The sequence below is a fragment of the Leguminivora glycinivorella genome, chromosome 22 (genome assembly GCF_023078275.1).
Source record: "Leguminivora glycinivorella isolate SPB_JAAS2020 chromosome 22, LegGlyc_1.1, whole genome shotgun sequence".
In the NCBI taxonomy this organism is placed as follows: domain Eukaryota; kingdom Metazoa; phylum Arthropoda; class Insecta; order Lepidoptera; family Tortricidae; genus Leguminivora; species Leguminivora glycinivorella.
This window is the reverse complement of record NC_062992.1, coordinates 8,203,716-8,231,356: the sequence shown is the minus strand read 5'-3', so window position 1 is coordinate 8,231,356 and position 27,641 is coordinate 8,203,716. Positions and strand designations below refer to the sequence as shown.

At 39.0% G+C, this 27,641-nt stretch overlaps 2 protein-coding genes across 5 annotated transcripts; both read left to right on the top strand.

Annotated features, from left to right (window-relative positions):
• Positions 1–2,371: 2,371 nt before the first annotated feature.
• Positions 2,372–4,487, top strand: LOC125237994. Its single transcript, XM_048145260.1, has 2 exons — positions 2,372–3,477; positions 3,890–4,487. The coding sequence occupies exons 1-2, from the start codon at positions 2,527–2,529 to the stop codon at positions 4,109–4,111; spliced, it is 1,173 nt and encodes a 390-aa protein (XP_048001217.1). The 5' UTR covers positions 2,372–2,526; the 3' UTR covers positions 4,112–4,487.
• A 1,960-nt stretch (positions 4,488–6,447) lies between these two features.
• Positions 6,448–26,699, top strand: LOC125237996 (coiled-coil domain-containing protein 103). 4 transcript variants are annotated; one of them, XM_048145262.1, is made up of 4 exons: positions 11,340–11,439; positions 13,365–13,411; positions 19,638–19,781; positions 26,520–26,699. In XM_048145262.1, exons 3-4 carry the CDS (start codon positions 19,639–19,641, stop codon positions 26,629–26,631), a joined length of 255 nt encoding a protein of 84 aa, XP_048001219.1. In that variant the 5' UTR covers positions 11,340–11,439; positions 13,365–13,411; position 19,638; the 3' UTR covers positions 26,632–26,699. The 4 variants fall into 4 exon arrangements, with proteins under 4 accessions (XP_048001221.1, XP_048001220.1, XP_048001218.1 ...); XM_048145264.1 differs by lacking the exons at positions 11,340–11,439; positions 13,365–13,411 and adding an exon at positions 6,448–6,785; XM_048145263.1 differs by lacking the exons at positions 11,340–11,439; positions 13,365–13,411 and adding an exon at positions 6,448–6,790.
• Positions 26,700–27,641: the final 942 nt, after the last annotated feature.

Here is a 27,641-nt window from a genome sequence, read left to right as displayed (position 1 = left end):
GAATATCATTTAATTCAATAAATTTTAATGTATATACATAAAAGGTGGTTTGATTGCTAATTATTCATTGAAATAAAAGGTACATTTCATAAAAAAAATGGCTATAGTGTCATTTTTCCACAAAGTAAAACGAAGATATAAAATTGTCATGTGTCCCTAAACAAAAATAAATGGAAAAGTGTCACTACCATTTTGTTTAAGCTTAATTATCTTAGAAACAAAATAAAAAAAATACAATTTACTATTATATCTATCAGGTTTAGTCACAAAACTAACAAGAACTGCCAAAAAAATTACAAGTTTGTTGTAAAAATGGCAATTTTTGACAATTCAAAAATTTCAAAACTTTAAACCATTGTACCCAAAAAAGACGTTTTTCATTTAATGACACTGTGTTTTTCAAGGAGCGATATTTAATCGCCAGTGTCCGAGGTGTGGTCGTATCGTACGCTCTTACCGTTAGGCCACGAAACGATATTAAAGGCAAATGTTACATCATTATGTACTACACACACGTACAGAGTACGTAGCCGAATGGCACAAACGCTCACGAAACGAAACGCTCGTAGATATCTATCTCTATCGCTCTTGCGTACTGGCGTGACAGAGCCAGACTACCTTCCGCGGCGTTTCGTCTTCGTTTCGCGTCGCAGAAATGCCATTCGGCTACTGCACCAGGTACTACATCCGATATCGGATCGAAAAATGCGAAAACGCACTTGGAGAAAAGTAGGTCCTAGAAAATACCGTACCGTATCACCATGACTAATTACCTATAGGACAGTAATTTACATCAAATATTAGATTCAGATATATATCAAGTATTAGATCTACATATACATACATATGATATAATATAACATTGTTATTACGTGTTGATCTGCTAGAATTAAGTGATATATAGATTACTAGCTTTTGCCCGCGGCTTCGCTCGTGTTAGAAAGAGAAAAAAGTAGCCTATGTCACTCTCCATCCCTTCAACTATCTCCACCTAAAAAACCACGTCAATTCGTCGCTCCTTTTTGCTGTGAAAGACGGACAAACAAACAAACACACACACACACACACACACACACACACACACACACACACACACACACTTTCCCATTATTAGTATGGATACAGGGATACTGTCATTTGTAATGCACATTTGGTCGCTTTTTTCCCATTTCTCCGGATAAAAATTTTAAATATAAATAAATAGAAACATCCGTATTGAACTAATCTACATTTTTGAACTTTAGTTCAGACGATAGCCTAGCGACTTAGCTAGAGTTATCACGAATAAATCGTGGCTTAACTAACGAAAGTTTTAAGTGGATAAGATTCAATATGTCATGAAAATAATTGGCACAACCACATAATAGTTATTTTCCCCTCACTAGCTCGGAAACACGTGTTTTGTCCTTTAATACCAGCGGGTAAAAACACATTTTATCCACTAGTGGGTAAAGTAATTTGACCTCGAATAAAGTCAAATTAACTGCTTTAAAATTGATAAAAGTAGGTGAATCTAGTAATAAAGATGATTTACCACCTGTGGAACAACTGGAAGCAGTGATAAACGCATTTTTTGCGTTGTAGTCTCCTCGCTATAGTGAGGGGAAAATTTTTGTGTTACACTCGGGTGCAAATGTATTTTACTTCTCGTGTGTTAAAAAAACTCGCAAGTTCAGGATTCTATTCTCGAACCACTCGCTTCGCTCGTGGTTCAACTATAGAGTCCTTTTACTTGCTCGTTTTTCTATTCCACACTCGGCGTTAAAATACAACTTTCCTGAACTTGCGAGTTTTTTTAACACACGAGAAGTAAAATACATTTGCACTCGAGTGTAACACAAAAATTTTCCCCTCACTATAGCGAGGAAACTATAACGCAAAAAATGCATTTATCACGGCTTCCAGTAGTTCCACAGGTGGTAAATCATCTTTATTACTAGATTTACCTACTTTTATCAATTTTAAAGCAGTTAATTTCACTTTATTCAAGGTCAAATTACTTCACCCACTAGTGGATAAAATGCGTTTTTACCCGCTGGTATTGAAGGACAAAACACGTGTTTCCGAGCTAGTGAGGGGAAAAATAATAACACTTGCGTACAGAAGGGACACTTCCTACAAAACCGAAGTTTGACAGCTCTAATGCATGCCACTATCCCCTTTCGACGTTAGGGTTGTCAATCAAATAATTTTCTTATTTGTGGTAGCGCACGCAAAGGGACGTCAAGATGTAACAACCCTAATAATTGATACGTAAGTACGTAGCAATGTAGGCCGAACGCTGACGGAATCGCTCTATTGGATGTGTCCCGACAATGATCCGAAGTGATTCTTGGCCTGCGACACCACTGACCGCACTCACCATGTAAAACCTCACCGTTTTATACAGTTTTTCAACGTATTAAACAATCAACCACAACAATCCACATTATTACTACTGACAATAACAATTTATAACCTTTTCTATCATTAAGATTCCATTTGCTTTAAGTATAACCGTAGAATCATAACAAACACACAAACAATATGCCCGGGCAAGTGAAACCACCTCTGCGGGAAGTGCTCGAGAAGATAACAAAAGAACAGGAGTATGACAGCTATGTGGTCAGAGAAAAGGACGGAGATGGCTCAAACATCATGTCTTCCCTCTCCCACGTCACACTCCACGCAAAAGGGAAAACAGATATGAAGCTCTTCGCAAAATCTGCCGCGTGGAGCGCAAAAATTAGAGTCACTAACCCTGTTAACTGTCCGTACAGTGTCGAACTGTATTTTTATGAAACATTGTGGAAACAATATGAAAAGCTAGAAGATACGTTCAGTGTCCCAAAGGAGCATAGATTCCGTAAGCCAAAACTCTTTGGATGTGGCTACGAGTATTTGAACGAAACTCTGGTGTTGGAAGACATGGTTGCGGAAGGTTATAAAGAATACGATAGACAGACATCAGTGGATTATGAGTACATGTCAACGGGTATAATGTTGATGGCACAGTTTCATGCCCTCTCTTTAGCTTACTCCAAGTACAATCCTGAGGCTTTTAAGCGAGCAAGCGAATACTTGACAATGGATGAATCTAAACTAGAAAAGTGGATTGCAAGCGTTGCGCCTAAAATGCTGTCCACTGCGATCTCATGTGCCGAAGAGCATAGGGATACACTTAAAAACTACTTTCATCCATCGAAGAAATTCAATCGACTATTTATGGATTATTTCCGAAAGGGAAACGACAATGTTTTGATTCACGGAGATTTTAAGCCAAGCAACATACTGCATCGTCGTAGAAATGGGAAGTTAGAGTTGGTCGTCGTTGATTTTCAACTGGTTCACGATGCGAATGCTGTGGTCGATCTTATGTTTTTCATTTTTACTGCCACCGATGAGTCCTTCCGTCGTGCCCACTTCCACGAGTTGCTGCACTTGTACTATGAGAAGTTGAGAGCGTCCTTGCTTAGACTACACATCGATCCTGATCAGGTAATCCATACTAATATTATAAATGGGAAAGTGTGTGTGTCTGTTTGTTTGTCCGTCTTTCACGGCAAAACGGAGCGACGAATTGATGTGATTTTTTAAGTGAAGATAGTTGAAGGGATGGAAGGTGACATAGGCTACTTGTTGTCTCTTCTAACGCGAGCGAAGCCGCGGGCAAAAGCTAGTAAAATAATAAATAAACAAAAATAACCAGTTTTGTAAAGCATCACCTTTTTAAAACCAGGAACAGGTCGCATCAACAGCGAGATCCATGAGCTATCGGCGATAGAAATAAACAAAAGATTGTCGCTCCCGTGTAAAAAAAGAGAGAGCGAACGCACACACATTAAATTATTTAGATGTCCGATGTGCCGATAGATGCCGCTGTACTTGACAAAAAAACTTCATGTTTCAGGTTTACCCAGAGAAAACTTACAGAGCGCGTTTGGAAGAGTTTTCAATGCTGGGACTAGCAATAGGCGTGGGCTTGCTGCCAGTAGTCTTAATGGACAAAGACAAAATGCCTGACTTTCATGAGAATGCAGGCATAGACGATTTTGCAGTGGAGGGTAGCCCTCTTTTTAAAGAGCGTTTTAATGGAATATTGAATAACTACGTAGAATGGGGCTTGTTGTAAGTGCTGGTTGTCTAGGGTATGGCCCACAGCATGCTCAATTGCTCATACAACCATTTCGGTCGCAAAAGGGGAGTGTACAAGTTTCTAATGGGGTGGCAACGCACATGCGACACTCTTTGAGTTGCAGTCGTCCATAGGTTACGGTGTCCGCTTTCCATCAGGCGGACCGTATGCTTGTTTGCCACCGACGTAGTATAAAAAAAATCTTCAAATTAGTAACTACAGGGTGGCCCAAAAATACGTTGAAAAACGTTTGTACCTCTATAATTATTTTTCTGTCCTAACACGAATGATTGTTCTACAAATGATTATAAACTATAATTTATAATTTTAATTAAGCTAGGTGAATTTACATAAGTAGGCTGAAACGTATCGAGCTTATTTATTTATTTATTTATTTATTTATTTTTATTTATTTGAAAACATATTTCAATGACATTACAGATAAATCCAATGCGTCATGAAATTAAATAATAAAAAAAAAAAACATTACAAAGAATAAAAGTATTATAACTAAACAATTGATTTGGGCGATGACGAAACAGCGTGGCTCCGTTGCGTCGTTTGCCCCGGTGTAGGATTCGGCAAGTTGCCCCGGAACCGCCGAAAAAGCACACCTTTCGGCCAGAAGTCTGCGCTCGCGATGGTGTCCTGCAGCGGCCGCGGCACGCGCACCACGAACGAACTGAAGTGCACGTAATGACGCGACTGTAGCTGGTGTACCCTCAGCGTGTAGCCAGTCTTCCGGCGAACGTACTCCACCACATCGTCAGCCACGGCGGAGTAATGAAGACGGGACACGTAGAGCGCCTTACTCGGTGTTGCAACCCGTAGACCAGAATTAACCGGCTCTGCGGTGCCACACAGAGTCTTACGAGGTGCCCTGCGCGCCTTCTTCTTCCGTTCCACCAGTGTGAATCCCTCCTTATCGACTTTAGCGCGGGAGGAATTCTCTTCCACTGGTTCTTCACACCCCTTATTAGGTGCATTGACCCGGCTGGCTGCGACAAGCTGACCGGCTGCGACGCCAGCATAATCACGCTGACGTGGTTTCGAGGTCACGGGGGGCAGTCGCGCGCGCAGGGGGGGCGCGCGCGGAGCGGCGGCACGTGCTGGACTTTTCAGCGTGTCAGCATCGCGCATACTGACCAACTTAACACTAGTGTCAGTCCGAATATCATTATTAATAATATTTGAAACCGCCGACCGAATTGGAGCATTACGCAAAGTAGAGACTTCATTACGTAATTCGGCTATTGTGATTAGGCTGGCTTCAAACTTAACTTTAACTTCGGCTAGACTTGATTTAAGGGCCACGATTTCCTTAACCAAGCAGCGAATATCTGAATGATGAATCTGGAAAAAAATATATTGACACAATTGGTCTACATTGTGCATTGGCATGAATGCTGTTGAAATATCCATGGTAAATGTAGAAATGTACAATATATAATATTTAGGCCCAAAAAATATTTTCGGTAACTTCGATATTTTAGTTTATTTCAACATTTCCCTATTCTTTGTCAACGTAATTTTGGGCCACCCTGTAAATGTCATATGTGTGAATGTGTCACGGAAGTATAATAATAACTAAGAATGTGTGGCTGCCAATGTCACTGTCAGACGGTTTTTAACTGCTGTGTCGCTTAACTTCAAACTTGGGTACCTAAATCCATTCTGCTATAAGGTTGATTATCATTCAGATCATGTTATTATATTCAACCTTAAAGCAAAATGGATTTACCCAAGTTTGAAGCGACACAACTACACTTTGTTAGTCGCCGTCCGTACTCATTACGGTAACAAAATGTATATTTTTTTTATTCGTTAATTTGCAAAGGTATATATTCATTAAGCCGTCTGGTTATATTTCAATAACATACAAAATAAAACAATTGAGGAGTGTCTTTTCAAAAGGGCTTATTTCCATTTTTTCTTTTTTTTTAACTATGAATGCAGTTGTTCTTAGTATAGAAAAGTACGCGTTGTTTTGAGATAATACCTAGTTCAAAAAATCTCGCCTTGATCTTTAAAAAAAAGATTAACATCAAAGTTTAGAACACATTTTGAAAAATGTGTAATGATTATGTGGATAAACCAATATGTATGTATTACAACAACATTCATATCAACTAACGTTAATACAATTCCAAAAATAAAATAAAACTATTTTAAAATAATAACATTTACGCTACAAAGCCACAACAAAAGGGCTTAATTCCCAAGAGTTCGCATCAAAAGTGCTTAATTCTCAAAAACATATGGTAATTAAATATTTATTTAGGTACACATGTTGCGTTTGATGTAATCATAGCATTAACGTCAACTTACAATATTACAATTTTGCAAATTAAATATTAATTTCAAAATCAATACCGTGGAATTATGTTTTTCTCGATTTCCCAAAAAAAGTTCAAAGTGGAAATAAGCCCTTTTGAAAAGACACTCCTCAATTACGATATCATAATTGCATTATTATCAATTTACTGTCCGCGTAAGTAAAGTAAACACGCTCTTTAAGCAACGCTTTAATTTACGTCTTTTAAATTTGTAGTACAGAAATTGAAATATACCAAAGCGAAGGTGTTGTTTACGTCTTTACATTGTGATCTTTTTGGCTACCATGAGTTTTTCATACATAACTCGATGTCGAGTCACTGGAAATACAAACTAAGTAAGGTAACTTTTTTCAGTGGTAAGAAATTGGGTCCACTGTTCAATTTCTCCATACAATTTCTCAAACATGGTCTGCCATTACAAAATAATAAAATTTATCTTTATCCTTTTAATAAAAAAATAAATCCAACGGTCGGCAACGCTCATGTGATACCCCTTGAGTTGCACGCGCCTATAAATTACGGTATACCTGTTTGCCACCGACGTTGTATAAAAAAATTTGATCAAGTTCCATCGTTCTAAATCCATACTAATATTATAAATGCGAAAGTGTGTGTGTCTGTTTGTTTGTCCGTCTTTCATGGCAAAACGGAGCGACGAATTGACGTGATTTTTTAAATGGAGATAGTGAAGGAATGGAAAGTGACATAGGCTACTTCTTGGCTCTTTCTAATGCGAGCGAAGCCGCGGGCAGAAGCTAGTAATACCTACCTAAAAAACCATTCGATTGAAAACAATGTATCTAAAGTTTCTTATTTAGTTTGCCTTATTGTACCTAAATGAATCTTTGCACTACTGAATAAGTAGATAAGTAATAAATAAAGCGCAATTTGTGGGCGATAACGAGAAATCAATTAAACATCCGTCTCATTTACGATCTTATTATTGAAGTTGGCCTTTACACCGCGATGTGCCCGATAAGGAGACATATTGGGTGCTTTAACACGTTCACAGTCCCCTACAAATAACCTCGCCAAATTAAAGCGAAAATTGGCAATCAGGGGGCCGATTTTTGAGTCTCACTGTCACTAAAATACCGGTTGAAAACGGTGACTTGCCTATTATTTTCAGTGACAATTTTCTGAATTCGAACGCGTGAGACTCAAAAATCGGCCCGCAGGCTACAAGTAGCGGCATACACGTAAGTTTATCGCTGTCCGCACGAATTCGTCGTTCGAAAGCCTGTGGAAAACGAGGTAATGCTATTTTTGAAAAAGGACGGCTAGTAATTTAAAAACTAGTGGTTATAAAATAGAAAAGAATTAACATTTATTCGTGGATGTAGGCAAGACAAAATACACATAATAACAACAAGACAGAAGGGAATGAAGTGCCACGAAATGGCCTCATCTCAGCGTGTTGATGGTGACTTCCAGCGCTGATAATGACCACTCTTTTTCGATTCTGTTAGTAGAATTTAAATCGATAGTAGTGGAGATATTATTGAACGAATTTCACGAAATCGAATGGTCGAGATTCAAAAATCGCCCCCCAGAAGTCAAAAACAGGTCTCTCAAGGGATTGCAGGGGGCAAAGGGTGGGTATGCTCCCCTCCACATTTCAATTAGCGCTAAACTTACGTGCCGCTACTATTGTAGCAATTCCTGTAGTTTTATGAATTGGCTATAAACATACCAAAAGTCCTTAAGGATAGGGGTTGTGCTAGGGGTGTAGAGGAGGATTTAAGGTAACTTTTTTGAGACATTTAAGCTAGGAAGATACTACGCGGACGTCCGCGGTCGCGCGACCCTGACCGCGACCGATCAGTATGCACGGCCTTCGAGACGTGGCTTCGGCTGACCAAAACATCCAGCGAGCCAAATTTCGATCGGACGTCCGTGCGCTCAAGGCCACGTCCACGACCGACGACCGATAGTTTGCACGGTTAGTGTATATTCATTGTCTAGATCCGCGTAATATGTTCCTAGCTTTAGGTTCAAACAAATTTTATAGTATGGTGAATTGGTTATATCTCTCCTAAACATTACAAAAGTTAAGGAAATCTAGTGGTAATCTTTTAGACTATATTCCTTGGACCGGAAATATGTTTAGTTCTTGACACTCAAATACGAAAAACAAGATACGAATGTACCAAAGTCGTTAACTTTTATAATATTGTCCACAGAAGTGAAGAAATCTTTTTGACCCATTCAACCGGCGTATATACTTCCAATTTTATCATTTATTTACTTGGATAAAGCATCCGTCACGTTCTGGCAAGTATGTCAGTGTGAGAGTGACAGAGGTCTTATCCACGTGGATAAGTGATAAAATTGGAAGCATAATAGTGTGCGTAAGGAACGCGCCTCTTTCATATATTTGATCACCATTGTCCGAGGTGTGGTGCAGAGTTAGTTTAGCCAGCCAACGGATCGGCTTAGCCAACATTGCCATTGCTCGTGAAGTGATGGGAGTTCTGGCCCCGTAGCCGAATGGCATTTCTCTGACGCCAAACGAAAGCGATACGCCGCTGGCTCTGTCGCGCCAATATGCAAGCGCGATAGAGATAGATATCTACTAGCGCTTCGTTTCGTGAGCGTTTCGTGAGCGATTGTGCCATTCGGCTAGCCACCCTGGTCGCATTAAAGGAATCCGTGAGATTCGTAGGTTGTCTGCAGACGTGGTTTATTATGATTTTCAGGGCCAAGCCAAGTACGTATGTACATGCTTGACGTTCTGATATCGTAGTTATTTTTCTTTATCCATTAAGTTAAAATATACATACATACATACAATCACGCCTGTATCCCATAAAATGGTAGGCAGAGCACATGAAGCTACTAAGTTTCAGTGCCACTCTTGGCAAATAGGGGGTTGAAAGAAAACGAAATTGTGGCATTGCAGTAATATCAGGTTGCCAGTCTCGGGGGTTTTTTATTAAGTTAAAATTTGTATGAAATTATCAAATTATTAAGCACGTATACATATGTGTGAAGTACAGTCAAGTGCAAACGTATGTATCGAAAAAATCGTCTCATAAATATGGTACTACGCTCTTATTACACCGGACAGATACCAGACTAAGATGCTATGGGACATATTTTTGAGTAAGATACACCCATTATTTTACACTTGCGGAGCGATATTATGTATTTACCGCTGTGTCCATGATAAAGTAATATTTATGCAGGCCGTCATCTCGTTCGCAATATCTCGGTCATCTAATAAGTGGCTGGAACTTTCATAAGCTATGCAGGATGTCATATTTAATTAACAGTAGAATTTTAATCTAAGTTCGCGTCTGCAGAATAAATAATAGTCTTAGGATTATTTAATATTATTATGCATTTTGTACGAGCTACTGCCGAGCAACACATCATAGCATCATCAAGCAGGCAAATAGCCCGATAGCAGTTATTCATAGGTGAAATACTCTCGGCCATCTCTCTGTCCTAGTAAGTACCTGTACACTTTACTGTGCGAATAAAACAGCATGGGACACATCAGAATGAACAAAATTGAGCAGTAAATGGCGACCATAAACCTAAAACTGGGAGAAGCCTGAGGAGAAGCGACCGGTGACGCATTGGAGATGCTCGCAAGTTAATACGAGACCAGGTGCCGTAGCCAAATGGCATTTCTGCGACGCGAAACGAAAACAAAACGCCGCGAAAGGTAGTAGCTCTGTCGCGCCAATACGCAAGAGAGATAAAAATAGATATCTACGAGCGTTTCGTTTCGTGAGCGTTTGTGCCATTCGGCTACGTATCCTGGTTTGCGGCACTTGCAGACTAATGGGAAATAAGGCCTCGTAGCAAAACTTCGCAATCTACTGCTAGCTTCCCTTGTCAGGCTCTGTACCAAAAGCGATGTTTCTCAGACATTTTACCAAATACCATCTGAAATAGACGCTAAGGCCAGCAGTAGTATCCCTAAAAGGCGTCCTAGTTGACTGAAATCAAGCTTTAAATTTTCCAGCGTTTCAAACGCTTGAGTTTTGCCGCCCTAACGCGCCTGAGGTGTTAGCGGCAATTCCAATCATCCGTTCTTATGAAATAGTTGTCCGCAATATCCCCATCGGAATGTTTAAGGTGCCTCGTGGAGCATTTTAATTTAGCCGTGTTCGCTGTTTATGCTAAATGCTGGGTTTAAGTATTGAAAAGAATAACTGGGGATTTTGGTGTTAATGATTTTGATACGTGCAATCTGTATGGTTCAGCGTCAAGGCGTTCAAATAATTTAGAATCTGTGTGGAAAATGAAGAGTCATAGAATGTGTTGAGTTCCATATCTATATTTCATCACTCCTCTTTCCAAACAAACTATAGGCTAGCAATAGCATATTTATTATTTACCGTTCCGTATAAAATTTGAATTTCTGGTGAGAAATTTGTTTCACCATGTTATACTTTGTCAGTAAAAAAAAAAAATGAGGAGGCACCACGGAGGCACACTCAAAGGTCATGACAGATGGCGCCACCCTATTAGTCCATACATGAGAGCGAGGAGGCGATATGTTTTCTCTCTCTCTCACATATGAATGACAGTCACGTGCCCAGGCCCAGACATACCGGCCATACATACCGGGATAAAATGTCAGTGTGGCTCCTCATTAAAATCGCTGCTTACGCCATTAAAAGAAAAGAAAAAACCCTAAAAAATGCCCTTCGAAAACAAATAGGCCTTGAAGCGTGCTTGAAGCACTATAATTTTTGACTATAATAGAGAAATTACAATGTTGGCGTGTCTGTTAAAACATTTTTTATAAAGCCAATAATATCGTAAATAAACTATTTATACTCTGGCACAGCAACCTTGTCAGTGATTGCCGCCGTTGCTATGGAAACTCAAATTGTTTTATCAATGTCATAACATTGGAGGCATTCGAGCTGTGTTGTGCCGTACTTAGTCATTTCTTATTTACCTACTTGTATCTTCCAAAAAAATTGTATTAAACAATCGGCATTGAGGTCTGTGTTATCGAAGTCAAAAGTAAGTAGAAAAAAAGTTTGGGACCTTAGAAGTTAGAATCTTAGGATGAAGGCATTTTCTTCAACGATATATTTTGATAACTGAGGACCACGAGCAATAACTGTTAGTGCTGTCCATAATAAATAATAGTACATTACTACAGAGGCCGGGACAAAGGGGGTCGCCGGCCAAAGACATATAGACGGCCGAGCGAAGCGAGGCCGGTTAGGTCTGAGGCGGGCAACCCCATTTCCCGCCGAGGTATGTATAGTGCTTTTCTCAAACATGGTATGAAATAAATAAAGTCTACTGAAAATAGTAACTTTGGATGGCTGTATCTCCTAAAAGGTGCGTCGTAGCGCAAAAATAATCGAATTTTCGTTCCCCTTTGATACCCCGTATACGCTTATAAAAAAACAAAAAGTTAAAAAAAAAATTCAAAAAAAAAAAACGAAAAAATTTTTTTTTGTATGAAAACGCACCCAAAATCAAATATTGTCTAGGGCCCGTACCAGTTGCAGTCGGCACGTCTATAAAGCCCCTTATAGTTTTTTTTAATTGGCTAAATACCTGGACGTTATGTCACAATTATCTGTGTTTGGAAATTAAAAAAGAGGACTTTGCCGGCCTTGGCCTGCAAGGTTTGTATGAAATTCCATTATCTATCAATCGTCCTAGTCGCACCTGCAACGTCATACTTCGCTGCCAATTATAAGGCACATAACATCAATATTTCATACCATGTTTGAGAAAATAACATTAATAGAGTTTCATTAAAGTTGATGTAACCACAACCACTAAATAGTAACCAGACTGTCTGTCAAATTTTAAATGTCTAACCTGCAGGGCAGCACATGATTGGTGCCAGACTACGTCAAAAAACATTGTCAGGTACATTGCCAGCCTAGAAACTAATAGGACATCAAATTAAATTTTGTACGAAATTACTTTGCACTCTTGTTGATAAAGCGCAACTTTCTTAATTCTTATCCGTTTTTAGGGTTCCGTAGTCAACTAGGAACCCTTATAGTTTCGCCATGTCTGTCTGTCCGTCCGTCCGTCCGTCCGCGGATAATCTCAGTAACCGTTAGCACTAATAGACAGCTGAAATTTGGTACCAATATGTATATCAAACGCGCCAACAAAGTGCAAAAAAAAAAAATGGAAAAAAGTGTTTTATTAGGGTACCCTACATGTAAAGTGGGGGCTGATATTTTTTTTCATTCCAACCCCAACGTGTGATATATTGTTGGATAGGTATTTAAAAATGAATAAGGGTTTACTAAGCTCGTTTTTTGATAATATTTATATTTTCGGAAATAATCGCTCCTAAAGGAAAAAAAAAGTGCGTCCCCCCCCCCTCTAACTTTTGAACCATATGTTTAAAAAATATGAAAAAAATCACAAAAGTAGAACTTTATAAAGACTTTCTAGGAAAATTGTTTGAACTTGATAGGTTCAGTAGTTTTTGAGAAAAATACGGAAAACTACGGAACCCTATACTGAGCGTGGCCCGACACGCTCTTGGCCGGTTTTGAAGAATTAACGAACCTTTACTATTTGGTGTGGTGAAAAATATTATTCCAATTTGATATCAATGAGGAGGCACACTCAAAGGTCATGAAAGATGGCGCCACCTATTAGTCCATACGTGAGAGCGAGAACATGATATGTTTTTTCTCTCTCTCTCATATGAATGACAGTGACATGCCTAGACACTTGCACATGCGCCGCTTGGCGGGACAAAATGTCAGTGTGTCTCCTCATTTCTGAATACGCCCCGAGCAAGTGCTATACTCTGTCAACCAAGTCTGTCAGTAAATAAGAACAAAGAAAACTATATGCATCCTTTTCTTTAAGGTGCTAGAGAAAAGGTTACCTATAGTTTTCTTAGTTCTTATTTACTGACAAACTTGTTTGACAGAATATATATTATTTATTTACAGACTACTCGCGTGGCGGTGACTCGTCTCGAGTTCGTCGGAAATTAAAAGTAAACATATTTATAAGGCAATAAGCATACGGGGTGACATTGCAGTACTTGAAGGACAGGGATCGGCACCCTTTTTGAGAAAAAGGTTAGGTCATCGATCAGAGATCAACAACAGTCAGGCAATAAACCAAAAAAGGAAATATATCAATGCGATAAATAAAAATATATCAATTACATATAGGTTAGCTTAATAATATTGTGCAAATAACTTAACTATTTTGTTCTTACTATAATTTAATGTTGCGCCGCCTACAATTTCTCTGTTTTGCCCGAAGGTTGACTGGTAGAGAATGCCTTATAGCATTTAGTCCGCCTTGTGTACAATTGTATTTTCTTTGTGCAATAAAGATTAAATAAATAAATAAATAAATCAAGTGGTTTTAGAGGTATGGAGAGTAATAACAAGGCCTGCGTTACATACTTAGTCTGAATTAGGCACGCCACAGTCTTAAAAATTCATAATCTTAAAAAAGATTTGTATGCAACCTGTCAGTTTAAACTGACAGAATTTTCAGATTGAACTGACATATTGCATACAAATCTTTTTTAAGATTATGAATTTTTAAGACTGTCTGTGGCGTGCCTTAGAACGAATCTCTTTTTCCAAGCTCTGGACACTTGCACTACTTGCAGACTTAGGTAGGTATTCTTTGTATGACATTTATTTCAGTTTCAGGCTATATTTAACACCGTTAGTGCGTTTTCACATTATCCGATCCGATATCGGATGTCGGAAGGATTTCTATGGAAAAAATCCAAGATGGCGCCTGTAATGTATGGGATATCGGTCCGACATCCGATATCGGATCGGATAATGTGAAAACGCACTTAACATACATATCTCTTGTTCACTCTACCTATACACGGTGTTTCCGGTATCACTCAAAACCTCAAACACCCCAACTGATTTTTATTTTTTTAAACTCATCTAGAGTATTCATCTTTTAATCTGATCGTTACTTTTTTTTTAATTGAATTTTTAATTTTCTGTACAGCTCTACTTGACTTTTAGCTCTACACTCAATAAAATAATTGCTAACTACCATCATAAACCATAAGACTATTTATTTGTGTACGTTACTGCAACGACATAAGGTTTACCAATAGACAGCTAAGATGTCACTGTAAAACACTTTAAAGCTTTGTCACAGTAAACTTTAAATTGGACAGGTAATCGCAGTAAGCAAATAAACTCAATATTCAAAATGACAAGGTTGTAATTAGGTACGAGTTCAATTTGTTATGACTTATGATAAACATTAAGATTAAACTGACAAACAACGTCAAACTAGTAGCGGAAAAAATAATCGTCCAAGTAACCGGCCAGTATTAATACCCCTAAATACTGAAAAAAGGTAAACAACCTCTAGCAATGCGATATACACAATGTTGTATTACGAGTACAATAGAATGGGCACGTAAAAAATAACTAATAATACTAATTTAAATAAAAATATTACCCCCATCAAGATATAGCTCAATCGATTCTACTCTCGATTCTGAACAAAGTGTTTTCAGGTTTTTAGTGTTAAGTGAAACACGGTGTATGTACAATATACATATGCTAGAAAGAAAACATGCAATTTATGGGCGATTAACGTGGAGGCAGTTATTGATTACGCATTTTGTGGCACATTTAGGGGTTTTTAATATCAGGCGATAAGCGAGCTTTGGTAGCCGCCAAGATTCATTGCTTTTATAATATGAAGAAAAAAATATGTTGATATAAGTTTTTTCACCACAACAACTGGTAAAGGCTTACTTTGCTATTCGAAAACAGATAGGAAAATTGCATTTTATCCACAAGAGTGCAAAGTAATTTCATACAAATTTCAACTTGATATCTTGAGCCGGGCTGGTAGAGTTTTCCTATAAATGATGATTTTGAATCAAAAATATTGAATAAATTGATAGATTTGATTTAGTTTGATGTTTTATAGTCAGTATTTTGTTTGTGTTGGTGTGGTGAAAAATTTTATGTTTCACTCGGGGGCAAAGTTTGTTTAACCTTCCTGCCTTGAAACCCTCGCAACGCTCAAGATTCCACTTCTCGAACCACTCGCTACGCTCGTGGTTCAATATTGGAATCTTTCGCTTGCTCGGGTATTAATATTGGCACGTGCGGTTAAACAACAACTTTGCCCCCTTGTGAAACAAATAATTATTATCGCTGCCTGTACTTTCCTTTTATCAGGCGTTATGTGTTTTACAAGGGGGCAAAGTTATTGTTTAACCGCACCGTGCCAATATTGTTATCCGAGCAAGCGAAAGATTCCAATATTGAACCGCGAGCGTAGCGAGTGGTTAAAAAATTGGAATCTTGAGCGTTGCGAGGGTTTCAAGGCACGAAGGTTAATCAAATTGTGCCATCGAGTGAAACACAAAATTTTTCACCACACCAACATTAACATAATACTGAACATAAATCAAATCTATCAATTTATTCAATATTTATGATTCAAAGTTATCATTTGTAGATAAATTCTACCAGCCAGCTCAAGGTAATTATAAATAAATCATAGTCTAAAACTGCCCTAGAAGTGTGCTTGAGTTAAAGAGCTTTTTCTACTGAATACCTCTATATACACATGAGAAATATAAAAAAATCGTATCTCCAGAACTATAGCTCCTAGCTCCAAGGTTCCAAGGACGAAATGGTGATTATGAATTAGTGTCAAACTTATAAGAGTTATAAGGGTGCCTATCCACCAGAGATATAGATGTGCTACGCTACGTTGCTATGGATGCGTCTGATATCCATCAATCTTAGTCGAACCCGTTCCCACTAGCGCTATGTTTTGTCAGGGGCGGCTCACTCCGCGATTCTATCGCCGCGCTACAAGTACATGCTGGCGGCCGCGAGCTCGCGGCCTAATCAGGGGCGGCGCGCGATCTCACTTTGTTTTGAGTTTTTTTAAGATTCATATGTGATGTCTGCATGTGCAATGTCTAATAATGCTTAGTTAAATAGATATCATGAATAAAATAGGACAATCTTACACAGATCTACCTATTGATTAAGTCCCACGGAAAAGTTCAATAAGGCTTGTGATGTTGGGACTTAAATAAAAATATATAAATACAGTAAGTATATATATCTAGAGAGTACCCAAGACTTGAATATAATAGTACAACATTTATCTGAGTATTAATTCGTTTTAATCCATAGGCAACCCTATCGTCCGAAGCCACGCACGTGCGGCTCGTTTCTTTGTAAGAATTTTGTAGGCATTTAAAAAGGCGGCATTTCGTGAACATCAAAGCAGTGAGCCTTCTGTACTTGTACTATTATATATTCTGTGGTTTTGTGGAACAATGGACATGATTGGCGGATATCAAACATCCACGTAGCGCGCATCTCTGTGGTGGAACCTAAAGAGTAGGTACAGTCACCGCATACGTATCTATGTGATGATTTCTGTACCTTGTTATATAAATAAATCGAAATGTCATCCGAAATTGTCAAACGATTAAAAGCGACAAGATACAGAAATCATCACTTCTTTATACCGGTGACTGTATTATCTAAATATATAAAAGAAGAAGCTGACTGACTGACTGACTGACTGACATATCAACGCACAGCCGAAACCGCTGGTCCTAGAGATTTCAAATTTGGCACGTAGGTTCCTTATGTAGTGTAGAGGAGCACTAAGAAAGGATTTTCCAAAATTCACCTCCTAAGGGGGTCAAATGGGGGTTCAAAGTTTGTATGGGGAAACAAGATTAGTTTGACTATTTTATTCGAAACTTCACAGGAAGATTCCTTAAGACATATGACTGAATACGTGTTTCAGGTTTTTTGAAAATTTAACCCCTAAAAGGGTGAAAAGGGGGTGATAAAGTCAAAAAATCAATATGGGTATCGTTTTTATGATTTATCGGGTCGCTGATCACGATAAATACAACGTTTTTAAAATCTAACGAGGCGGAAGTGAAATACCTTCTCCCCTGTTGTGGTGCAATGGGGTTTAAATATCAAAAATATATATAAAAGAAGATATTGACTGACTGACTGACATATCAACGCACAGCCGAAACTGCTGGTCCTAGAGATGTCAAATTTGGCACGTAGGTTCCTTATATAGTGTAGAGGAGCACTAAGAAAGGATTTTTTTTAAATTCACCTCCTAAAGGGCTCAAATGGGGGTTCAAAGTTTGTATGGGGAAACAAGATTAGTTTAACTATTTTATACTAAACTTCACAGGAGGATTCCTAAAGACATATGACTAAATACATGTTTCAGGTTTTTTGAAAATTTGACCCCTAAAAGGGTGCAAGGGGGGTAAAGCCAAAAACACAATATGGGTATCGTTTTTATGGTTTATCGGGTCGCTGAGCACGATAAATACAACGATTTTAAAATCTAATGAGGTGGAAAAGAAATTTTACCCCCTGTTGTAGTGCAATAGGGTTAAAATATCCAACATAGCCATAAGAGGAGCACTAAGAAAGGATTTTTCAAAGTTTACCTCCTAGCATGATAATTTGACAGGGACAGGGACAGGGACAGGGACAACTTCACAGGAGGATTCCTAAAGACATATGACTAAATACATGTTTCAGGTTTTTTGAAAATTTGACCCCTAAAGGAGGTAAAGTCAAAAACACAATATGGGTATCGTTTTTATGGTTTATCGGGTCGCTGATCACGATAAATACAACGATTTTAAAATCTAATGAGGTGGAAAAGATATTTTCTCCCCTGTTGTTGTGCAATGGGGTTAAAATATCCAAAATAGCCATAAGTGTAGGTTTAGTTTTTATCTATACTTCTGGTTCAAGATTTCAAATTGACACGGAAGTTCCTTATAGGAAGGATTTTTCAAAGTTCACCTCCTAGCATGATAATTTGACAGGGGCAAGGACAGGGACAGGGACAGGGACGGGGACGGGGACGGGATAGGGTTAGGGATAGGGATAGGGATAGGATAGGGATAGGGATAGGGATAGGGATAGGGATAGGGATAGGGATAGGGATAGGGATAGGGATAGGGATAGGGATAGGGATAGGGATAGGGATAGGGATAGGGATAGGGATAGGGATAGGGATAGGGATAGGGATAGGGATAGGGATAGGGATAGGGATAGGGATAGGGATAGGGATAGGGATAGGGATAGGGATAGGGATAGGGATAGGGATAGGGATAGGGATAGGGATAGGGATAGGGATAGGGATAGGGATAGGGATAGGGATAGGGATAGGGATAGGGATAGGGATAGGGATAGGGATAGGGATAGGGATAGGGATAGGGGATAGGGATAGGGATAGGGATAGGGATAGGGATAGGGATAGGGATAGGGATAGGGATAGGGATAGGGATAGGGATAGGGATAGGGATAGGGATAGGGATAGGGATAGGGATAGGGATAGGGATAGGGATAGGGATAGGGATAGGGATAGGGATAGGGATAGGGATAGGGATAGGAATCGGGATAAAAATAGGGGACGGGGATAGGGATAGGGGAGGGACAGGGACGGGACGGGGATGGGGACGGGGACAAGGATACAGATAGGGACGGGGATAAGAATAGGGATTGGGGTCGGAAATTATTCCGGTCGGCAATCGCTATCTAGGCAGTGTAAAATGCAGGTGGCTCAGCGGGAAGGGATTAGTAAGTAGGCATCGGCGAGTATCCTGCATCCGTGATAACTATTATATTCAATGTGCTGTAAGAAGATCGTTGTTTGCTTGCCTTTTATATGTTTACATTTGCAATAAGTATAAGCAAAATGGAAAAAATTGTAAGCGATAATGCAAGGAAGTACTTTTTACCCTACCGACCATAGCGTCGAGATACTGGCTATGTGGGTTGTATGAAGTTTCCCCAGTATAAATATTTATATAGGTAAAATACATACATATTCGTACCTACTACCTACGCTGTGGTCGCTGTGTAACAATTCTACAATCATTGCAAGAATTTCTTTTAAAACAATAGTAATATGTGTAAGGTACAGTCAGCCAAAAAGCAGTGTAAGGTTCTTGGCTGACCGTACAGCAAATAGATCAGTTACAATGGCCCCCCAGTCGAGAATTGCCCCGCTTTACCTTAATCGAAATAATCGCGGACAGATAGTACCTACAAAGAAACCTACGGATCCAAATGAAAATCTTATTTTTTTGTAAACGTTTCAATAAGAATACTTTTATTACGCGGGCGAAGCCGCGGGTAAAAGCTAGTAATATTTATAATTTATTTCGTTATTGCTATTTTCAAAAGGATGGACAAACCTCTGGGCGTCGACGACTTCGCGGCCATGGAGGGACAGCTCCGGGGCTGTGTGGAGGCCGACAGGCACCACTGGCAGGTCAACGACGTGAAATGCGACGCCATACACACCGCCAAGACCTATGAGGAGTTTGCGTAAGTTTTACATGGAAGCCTATGGAAAGCCGATGGAATAATGGTTAGGAAATGACGTGAAATACGACGCGATTCACACCGCGAAGACCTATGCGGAGTTTTGCGTAAGTTTTACATGGAGGCCTACGAGAGGCCAGCAGGCACTACTGGTAGGTCAACGACGTGTAACACGACGCCGTACGCACTGCCAGGACCTATGAGGAGTTTGCGTAAGTTTTACTCGGAGGCCTATGCGAGGCCTACGGAATAATGGTTAGGAAATGACATGAAATGTGACGCCATACACTGCCAAGACCTATGAGGAGTTTGCATAAGTTTTACTCGGAGGCCTATGCGAGGCCTACAGAATAATGGTTAGGAAATGACGTGAAATGCGACGCCATACACTGCCAAGACCTATGATGAGTTTACTTAAGGTCTCCACGGAGGCCTATGCGAGGTCAAATCGAAGGCAATTGTAATGCCTTATGCAGTACTTGACTTTCGAGGTGTTTGGGTCTGTTTTGAATGGAGGCCAACAATTAATGGTCAAGGAATGACGTGAAATCTGACAAGCGTGACAACGGGGCCTTTGTGAGGCCAATAGAGTGATAGTATAGTAAACCTTCTTTTGGCCTTCTAATACGTGATACGTGAGCTGCGAAATTGCATGGAGAAGTGATGTATGAAATTTTTCATCAATTCGTCATACACTTTTGCAGCACAATGTAAGGTAACGGACCCAATCATGGACAGTTTAAGAAAAAAAAAACCGGCCAAGAGCGTGTCGGGCCACGCTCAGTGTAGGGTTCCGTAGTTTTCCGTATTTTTCTCAAAAACTACTGAACCTATCAAGTTCAAAATAATTTTCCTAGAAAGTGTTTATAAATTTCTACTTTTGTGATTTTTTTCACATTTTTTAAACATATGGTTCAGAAGTTAGAGGGGGGGGGGGGGGGGACGCACTTTTTTTCCTTTAGGAGCGATTATTTCCGAAAATATTAATATTATCAAAAAACGATCTTAGTAAACCTTTATTCATTTTTAAATACCTATCCAACAATATATCACACGTTGGGGTTGGAATGAAAAAAAATATCAGCCCCCACTTTACATGTAGGGGGGGTACCCTAATAAAACATTTTTTTCCATTTTTTATTTTTGCACTTTGTTGGCGTGATTGATATACATATTGGTACCAAATTTTAGCTTTCTAGTGCTAACGGTTACTGAGATTATCCGCGGACGGACGGACGGACGGACGGACGGACAGACAGACATGGCTAAACTATAAGGGTTCCTAGTTGACTACGGAACCCTAAAAATCGCCTGTTTTTGATATTTCACTGATAAGGTGAAATACCCCATAATGGACGGTGATGCCATTATGGACAAAAAAACACAAATCCTTAAAAATAAGTATCTAAAATTAGTTTCTAAAAACTGAAGGCTATGTACCATAAACTAGAGTTATAGAATGGATGTGTTTAGCGACAGCGAATCCTCATTTAAAAACAAATTACTATCTGTTGACGGATCTTGCTAACTCTGTTTACTTATTGATAATTTCTGTGTTAATTTGTAATTTTGTAATAGTTTAAATGTGTAAACTTAGTTAATTTATATATAGCCCTTGGGGCAATAGGAATATTGTCATACTTAATATTATGTTTTTGCATGCTGTGATTACCTATAAGTGGGGGATCAATTATGAATGGGCTTTTTATAATCTGTAATTAATAGTATGTATATTGTATCTTCTGTTGGTGATCCTAATAAACAAATAAACAAATAGAACTGTTTCATTTTGAAGTTTCAATTAATTCGGTTATTTCTGAAGGATTTGGCGACAAGATAAAATTCATCAGTTTACTGAAAAAATATCAAGACGAATTCTTAGTAATGTTGCTAAGAGAGTTGAGTTCATGTAAAAAATAATAAAAAAATAATACTCGGAGTAAACTTGAATGCGTTTTACTTACTGCATTAGGCATGAGATAAGGTATAAAACATACCAGAGATATAAAGAAATGGTGTTATTTTGCGACTGTCCATTACTGGAACCGAAAAACTGCCTACCTCCTATGATGGACAAGGAACAATTTACAAAACCAAAATTTACAAGAAACAATCCTATGTTAAAATAACTCAAACTAATTGCATTTATGGTATATAATATTGACTCATTGAGTATCAGTTGGCTTTAAAAGTAAAATTTTAAACTTATTTCACTGTCCATAATGGGGGATCCATTACTGGAGATCTGCCGTCCATAATTGGAGAAAAAACACCTATTTTTAATTTGTTACCTATGAAGAAACCAATAGAAGTATCCATACTGCAATACGCTTGAAATGTAAAAGAAGGTTTGGACATTCAAGATTTAACACGCTTAGCGGTAGAATTTTTACATTTATGAGTGAAATATCAAAAAGACGCGAAATTTTTTCTTAAACTGTCCATGATTGGGTCCGTTACCTTAAATGTAAAAATTCTACCGCTAAGCGTATTAAATATTGAATGTCTTAACCTTCTTTTACATTTCAAGCGTATTGCAGAATAGATACTCCTATTGATTTCTTCATAGTTAACAAATTAAAATTAGGTGTTTTTTCTCCAATCATGGACGGCAGTTCTCCAGTAATGGATCCCCCATTATGTATCGACAGTGAAATAAGTTTAAAATTTTACTTTTAAAGCTAACTGATACTCAATGAGTCAATTTTATATGCCATAAATAAAATTAGTTTGGGTTATTTTAACATGGGATTGTTTCTTGTAAATTTTGGTTTTGTAAATTGTTCCTTGTCCACCATAGGAGGTACGCAGTTTTCCGGGTCCAGTAATGGACACTCGCAAAATAACGCTATTTCTTTATATCTTTGGAGCAACAAACTAGTATGTTTTATACCTTATTTTATGCTTAATGCAGTAAGTAAAACTCATTCAAGTTTACACCCAGTATTATTTTTTTATTATTTAATACATGAACTCAACTCTCTTAGCAACATTGCTAAGAATTCGTCTTGATATTTTTTTCAGTAAACTGGTGAATTTTATCTTGGCGCCAAATCCTTCAGAAATAACCGAATTAATTGAAACTCCGACATTAAACAGCTTTATAACTCTAGTTTATGGTACATTGCCGTCAGATTCTAGAAGCTAATTTTAGATACTTATTTTTAAGGACTTGTTTTTTTTTTGTCCATATTAATGGTATCAGCGTCCATTATAGGGTATTTTACATTACGGGTTTGCATTGCATCGTTTGGTGCTCTTATCATCCTTCATCTAAATAAACAAATAATTTTTGCGTTACCAACTTATGTCACATATAATTATTTCAACTAGGTTAACGTATAAGTTCCTGTAGCTCGTAGGAGGACTAATATTTAATTTTCACCACACCAACTGATAAAGACGTTCTTTGCTATTCGAAAACTGATAGCAAAATTGCATTTTATCCACAAGAGTGCAAAGTAATTTCCTACAAATTTTAACTTGATGTCTAAAGCTGGGTGTTGGTATTCCCGTATAAATGATGATTTTGAATCATAAATGTTAAATAAATTGAAGTACTTTATTTATTTTGATGTTTTACAGTTCATATTTTCATAGTGTTGGTGTGGTGAAAAAAATTGTGTTTCACTCGGTGGCAAAGTTTGTTTAACCTTCGTGCCTTGATACCCTCGCAACGCTCAAGATTCCACTTTTTGAACCACTCGCTACGCTCGCGGCTCAATATTGGAATCTTTCGCTTGCTCGGGTATCAATATTGGCACGTGCGGTTAAACAACAACTTTGCCCCCTTGTAAAACAAATAACTATTTAATTTAGAACAAAAAAGCCACAAGCAGTCATATCACTTAGCGCATCCCGAGAACCTACCGGCCTAGCCAAAACGATAATCGTCGACGCTAGACGCCGATCGAAACGCAGTCTGTCTCTGTCTCGCCAATACGGAAGAGCGATAGAGATAGCTATAAGGTGCAGTGGGGCAAATCTCGACTGGGAGGCAAATGTAACTACATTTTCTCCATGTTTTACATTGTTTGCATTATTAAATGGAGTGTCCACTGGTTATAATATGGTAGGCGTGTTCAGTGGATACATTTAAAACACATCATAGTGCAATAATCTAACAATGAAAAAATGGATTAGTTACAATTATCGAGAATCGGGAATTATGGAGAGCCAGGGGAGAGGCCTTTGCCCAGCAGTGGGACACTCCAATAGGCTAAGAAAAAAAAAGTTACAATTGTCCCCCAGTCGAGATTTGTAGCTATATCTTAGTCTGTGTCTTTAGCTATTTAAATAAATGTAAACAAAATCTACCCTCAAAGTGCTCCTTATGCCAGTTGAGGGGAGGGGAAATGGCAACATTATACGGCCAAATAACGAGGTTAAAAATACCCTTGTTCCTCCTAGAAGTTTGATATCTGGTTTTGTTTGAGGAAAAATAATTCTTCCAAGCTAACTTGGTTCTGAAATAGGATTTTTTTAATCGTAGAAAACCATTATTTTTTGCAGGTTTCTATCAATTTTTTTTCCTCTTTTTTTTTCTTTTTTCTATTTTGGTTATCTACGAGGAACAAGGGTAAAAATACATTTTTGCTATTTTTATTGTAGGTCGTTTAGTGACAGATCCGCTTGGACTTTGTATTTGGTTGGTTAGTGCGTTTTCACATTATCCGATCCGATATCGGATGTCGGAAGGACTTCAATAGAAAAAAACCAAGATGGCGCCTGTACTGTATGGGATATCGGTCCGACATTCGATATCGGATCGGATAATGTGAAAACGCACTTAACCAACAATGTTGTAACTACCCGAAAGTGTACAAACTGTTTGTTTACGTTCTTTTAAATACCTAAAAGTACAGAGTATAGCCACGATGTCGACATTTGCATTTGGCTACGTACTGAAGCATCTCAGACTATAGCCATTAGTTCACAAAGGAGGTGCTTGTGCTTCGTGTAACGTATCTTTTGTGCTTTAATGTCGGTTGAAGCTGAAATAAAAGTGTCTGCTGGTACACGACTATCACGTAATAGTTTGATGTTTTACCTTACCAGCAAAACTGCAATTGGGTAAACTAGTCTCTCATTTATAATTTTTTTTTTATCGAGCAGGAACGTCAGCGAGCGATATGATTTTCTAAAGTAATATAGCAATTTAGGTACTTAAGGGCATTCACTGCCAAATTTCAATTTGAATCCATTGATATTATGACAGTTTCTAAAGCCTATCATATTAGGTATAGTATGATTTTTTTGAAACGAACGTTTCTAAACAAAGGTATTGTTCCTTTTGTGTTGAGCGAGAGCTTCTGTATTGGCACGCGCTAAGACAACAACTGACAACAGCAACTGTATCCTGATAATTGTAAGGTTCAATCAAATTTCGATAAAAGTGTTTTATTAGTCCATCCATGTTTGAAAAATGCATATAATAAGTATATATTTTTGTCAAAACATGGCTCTTCCGAATAGAGATGAAAGATTGAAGAACCGATGGCCGTTGATCTTATAATTCTAGCTGTACTAGCTGTAGCGCAAAAGGAGTTACAACTCAAAAATCGATGAAAACCGTGTGGAGCCCTTAAATGGAAAATTATACCAAAGACCTATTTAACTTCGTATAGACCGATAAAGTCTAAGAAAAAACCGGCCAAGAGCGTGTCGGGCCACGCTCAGTGTAGGGTTCCGTAGTTTTCCGTATTTTTCTCAAAAACTACTGAACCTATCAACTTCAAAATAATTTTCCTAGAAAGTCTTTATAAAGTTCTACTTTTGTGATTTTTTTCATATTTTTTGAACATATGGTTCAAAAGTTAGAGGGGGGGGGACGCACTTTTTTTTCCTTTAGGAGCGATTATTTCCGAAAATATTAATATTATCAAAAAACGATCTTAGTAAACCCTTATTCATTTTTAAATACCTATCCAACAATATATCACACGTTGGGGTTTGAATGAAAAAAAAAATCAGCCCCCACTTTACATGTATGGGGGGTACCCTAATAAAACATTTTTTCCCATTTTTTATTTTTGCACTTTGTCGGCGTGATTGATATACATATTGGTACCAAATTTCAGCTTTCTAGTGCTAACGGTTACTGAGATTATCCGCGGACGGACGGACGGACGGACGGACGGACGGACGGACGGACGGACGGACGGACGGACGGACGGACGGACAGACAGACATGGCGAAACTATAAGGGTTCCTAGTTGACTACGGAACCCTAAAAAACGTACCCCAAAACCATACAGAAAAAGGTACGGTGAGCTAGATGGCGATACACCTTTGGGGTACGCTCGGCTAGATGGCGCTAATGAAAATATTTGACATTTTAAAACATATCAAGCTAAGAATATGGGCCAAATTGTCAAAACTGAGGTTCAAAAGTTTTAAGCCTGTGTCAAGAGATGGCAGTCTATGCACTGTGATTACACATTTTACTTTGACAGTAATTCTCTTTAAGGCACTGGTCCCACCGCGAGCTAGTAAGTTATGAGCTATCGGCTATAAAAACGAACAAAAGATAAGCACTCCCGTGCAAATAAAAGAGACACGGCGATGTTTATAGTTACTCGCCCGGCGGTGAGCTATTAATATCGCCGTGTCTCTTTTATTTGCACGGGAGTGCCTATCTTTTGTCCGTTTTTATAGCCGACTCGTAGCTTACTAGCTCGCGGTGGGACCAGTGCCTAATACTCGATTCTCTTTGATTATACTAAATATAAATTGTTACAGGGACCGCGTGGCCGCAGCGCACTTGCGGCCGCTAGAGAAGGCCGACTACAAGCAGAAGGGGCCGCGAGGGTGGAACCAATACGCCACCCGTTCCAAGACCGACACTGAATAGATTTAAATAGTTCAAATTACTTATATTCAATTGAAACTAAAAAAATAAACGGGAGATATGAAAGTGTATCTGTTCGAGTTTTGAATGATTCACGGTTATTTTCATTAGACTTATATTGACCGGGATATACATCCACCCGCCTTCGTCAGTTTTCCGTGATCATGGGTCAAATATCGGGAGCTCGACAAAAATCAGAAAGGTAATCACGGTCTATATCCCGGTCAATATAAGTCTAGTGTATCTGTTCATCTACTTTTTTAAAAGTTCTCTGTGCTTTCTTATATTTATTTATATTTATATTTATTAGGAGCCTTCGGTTTCGGTAACATACGAACCGTTAACCCGGCCCCAGGGAGGACAGGGTTACCTTCCCTGCTTTCCACTGGGGCAATTCCTGTCCGGCGCGTCCTTGCCGCGGGGGTGGACACCCCTCATTTCAGTAGGCCGGAGTGAGGCGGTGACCGAGTTCGGACGGGGACCCAGCTTCACGGGGTATAACGTGAACCCCATGCCCAGGGTTACGGGTGAAGCCCTCAACGGTTGCTAAGGCGGAGATGACGGACATCGGTACGGTGAAGCAGGCGGAAGAGGCAAACACCCAGTATAAGGCTGCCCTCACGTAAACGAGGACACAGGCTGTACTGGAGCTACGTCATTAGGCAGGATGGCGTAGTAGGGTTGGCGGCGAAAGAGACATGTGATGTTCACCGGCGGCACCCACAACCCTCCAATGAGGGATACTGCCTTGGCGTCAGGCGGCAGCCGGCTGTAAAACCTCAAAGCCAAATCTTTTTCCCTGTCCAATTATGAAAAGCACGAACACGAGAAAGAGTATAAATGCTAGGGCGTCCCCCTCAAGCGACGGTCGAGGCGGCACATGCGATACTAAATGCGACACATTGCGAATAGCGACCTGGAACCTCGGTTCCATGAATGGTCGAAGCGCCGAACTCAGCGAAGTCCTGAAGAGACGACGCGTCGATGCATGCTGTGTGCAGGAGACCAAGTGG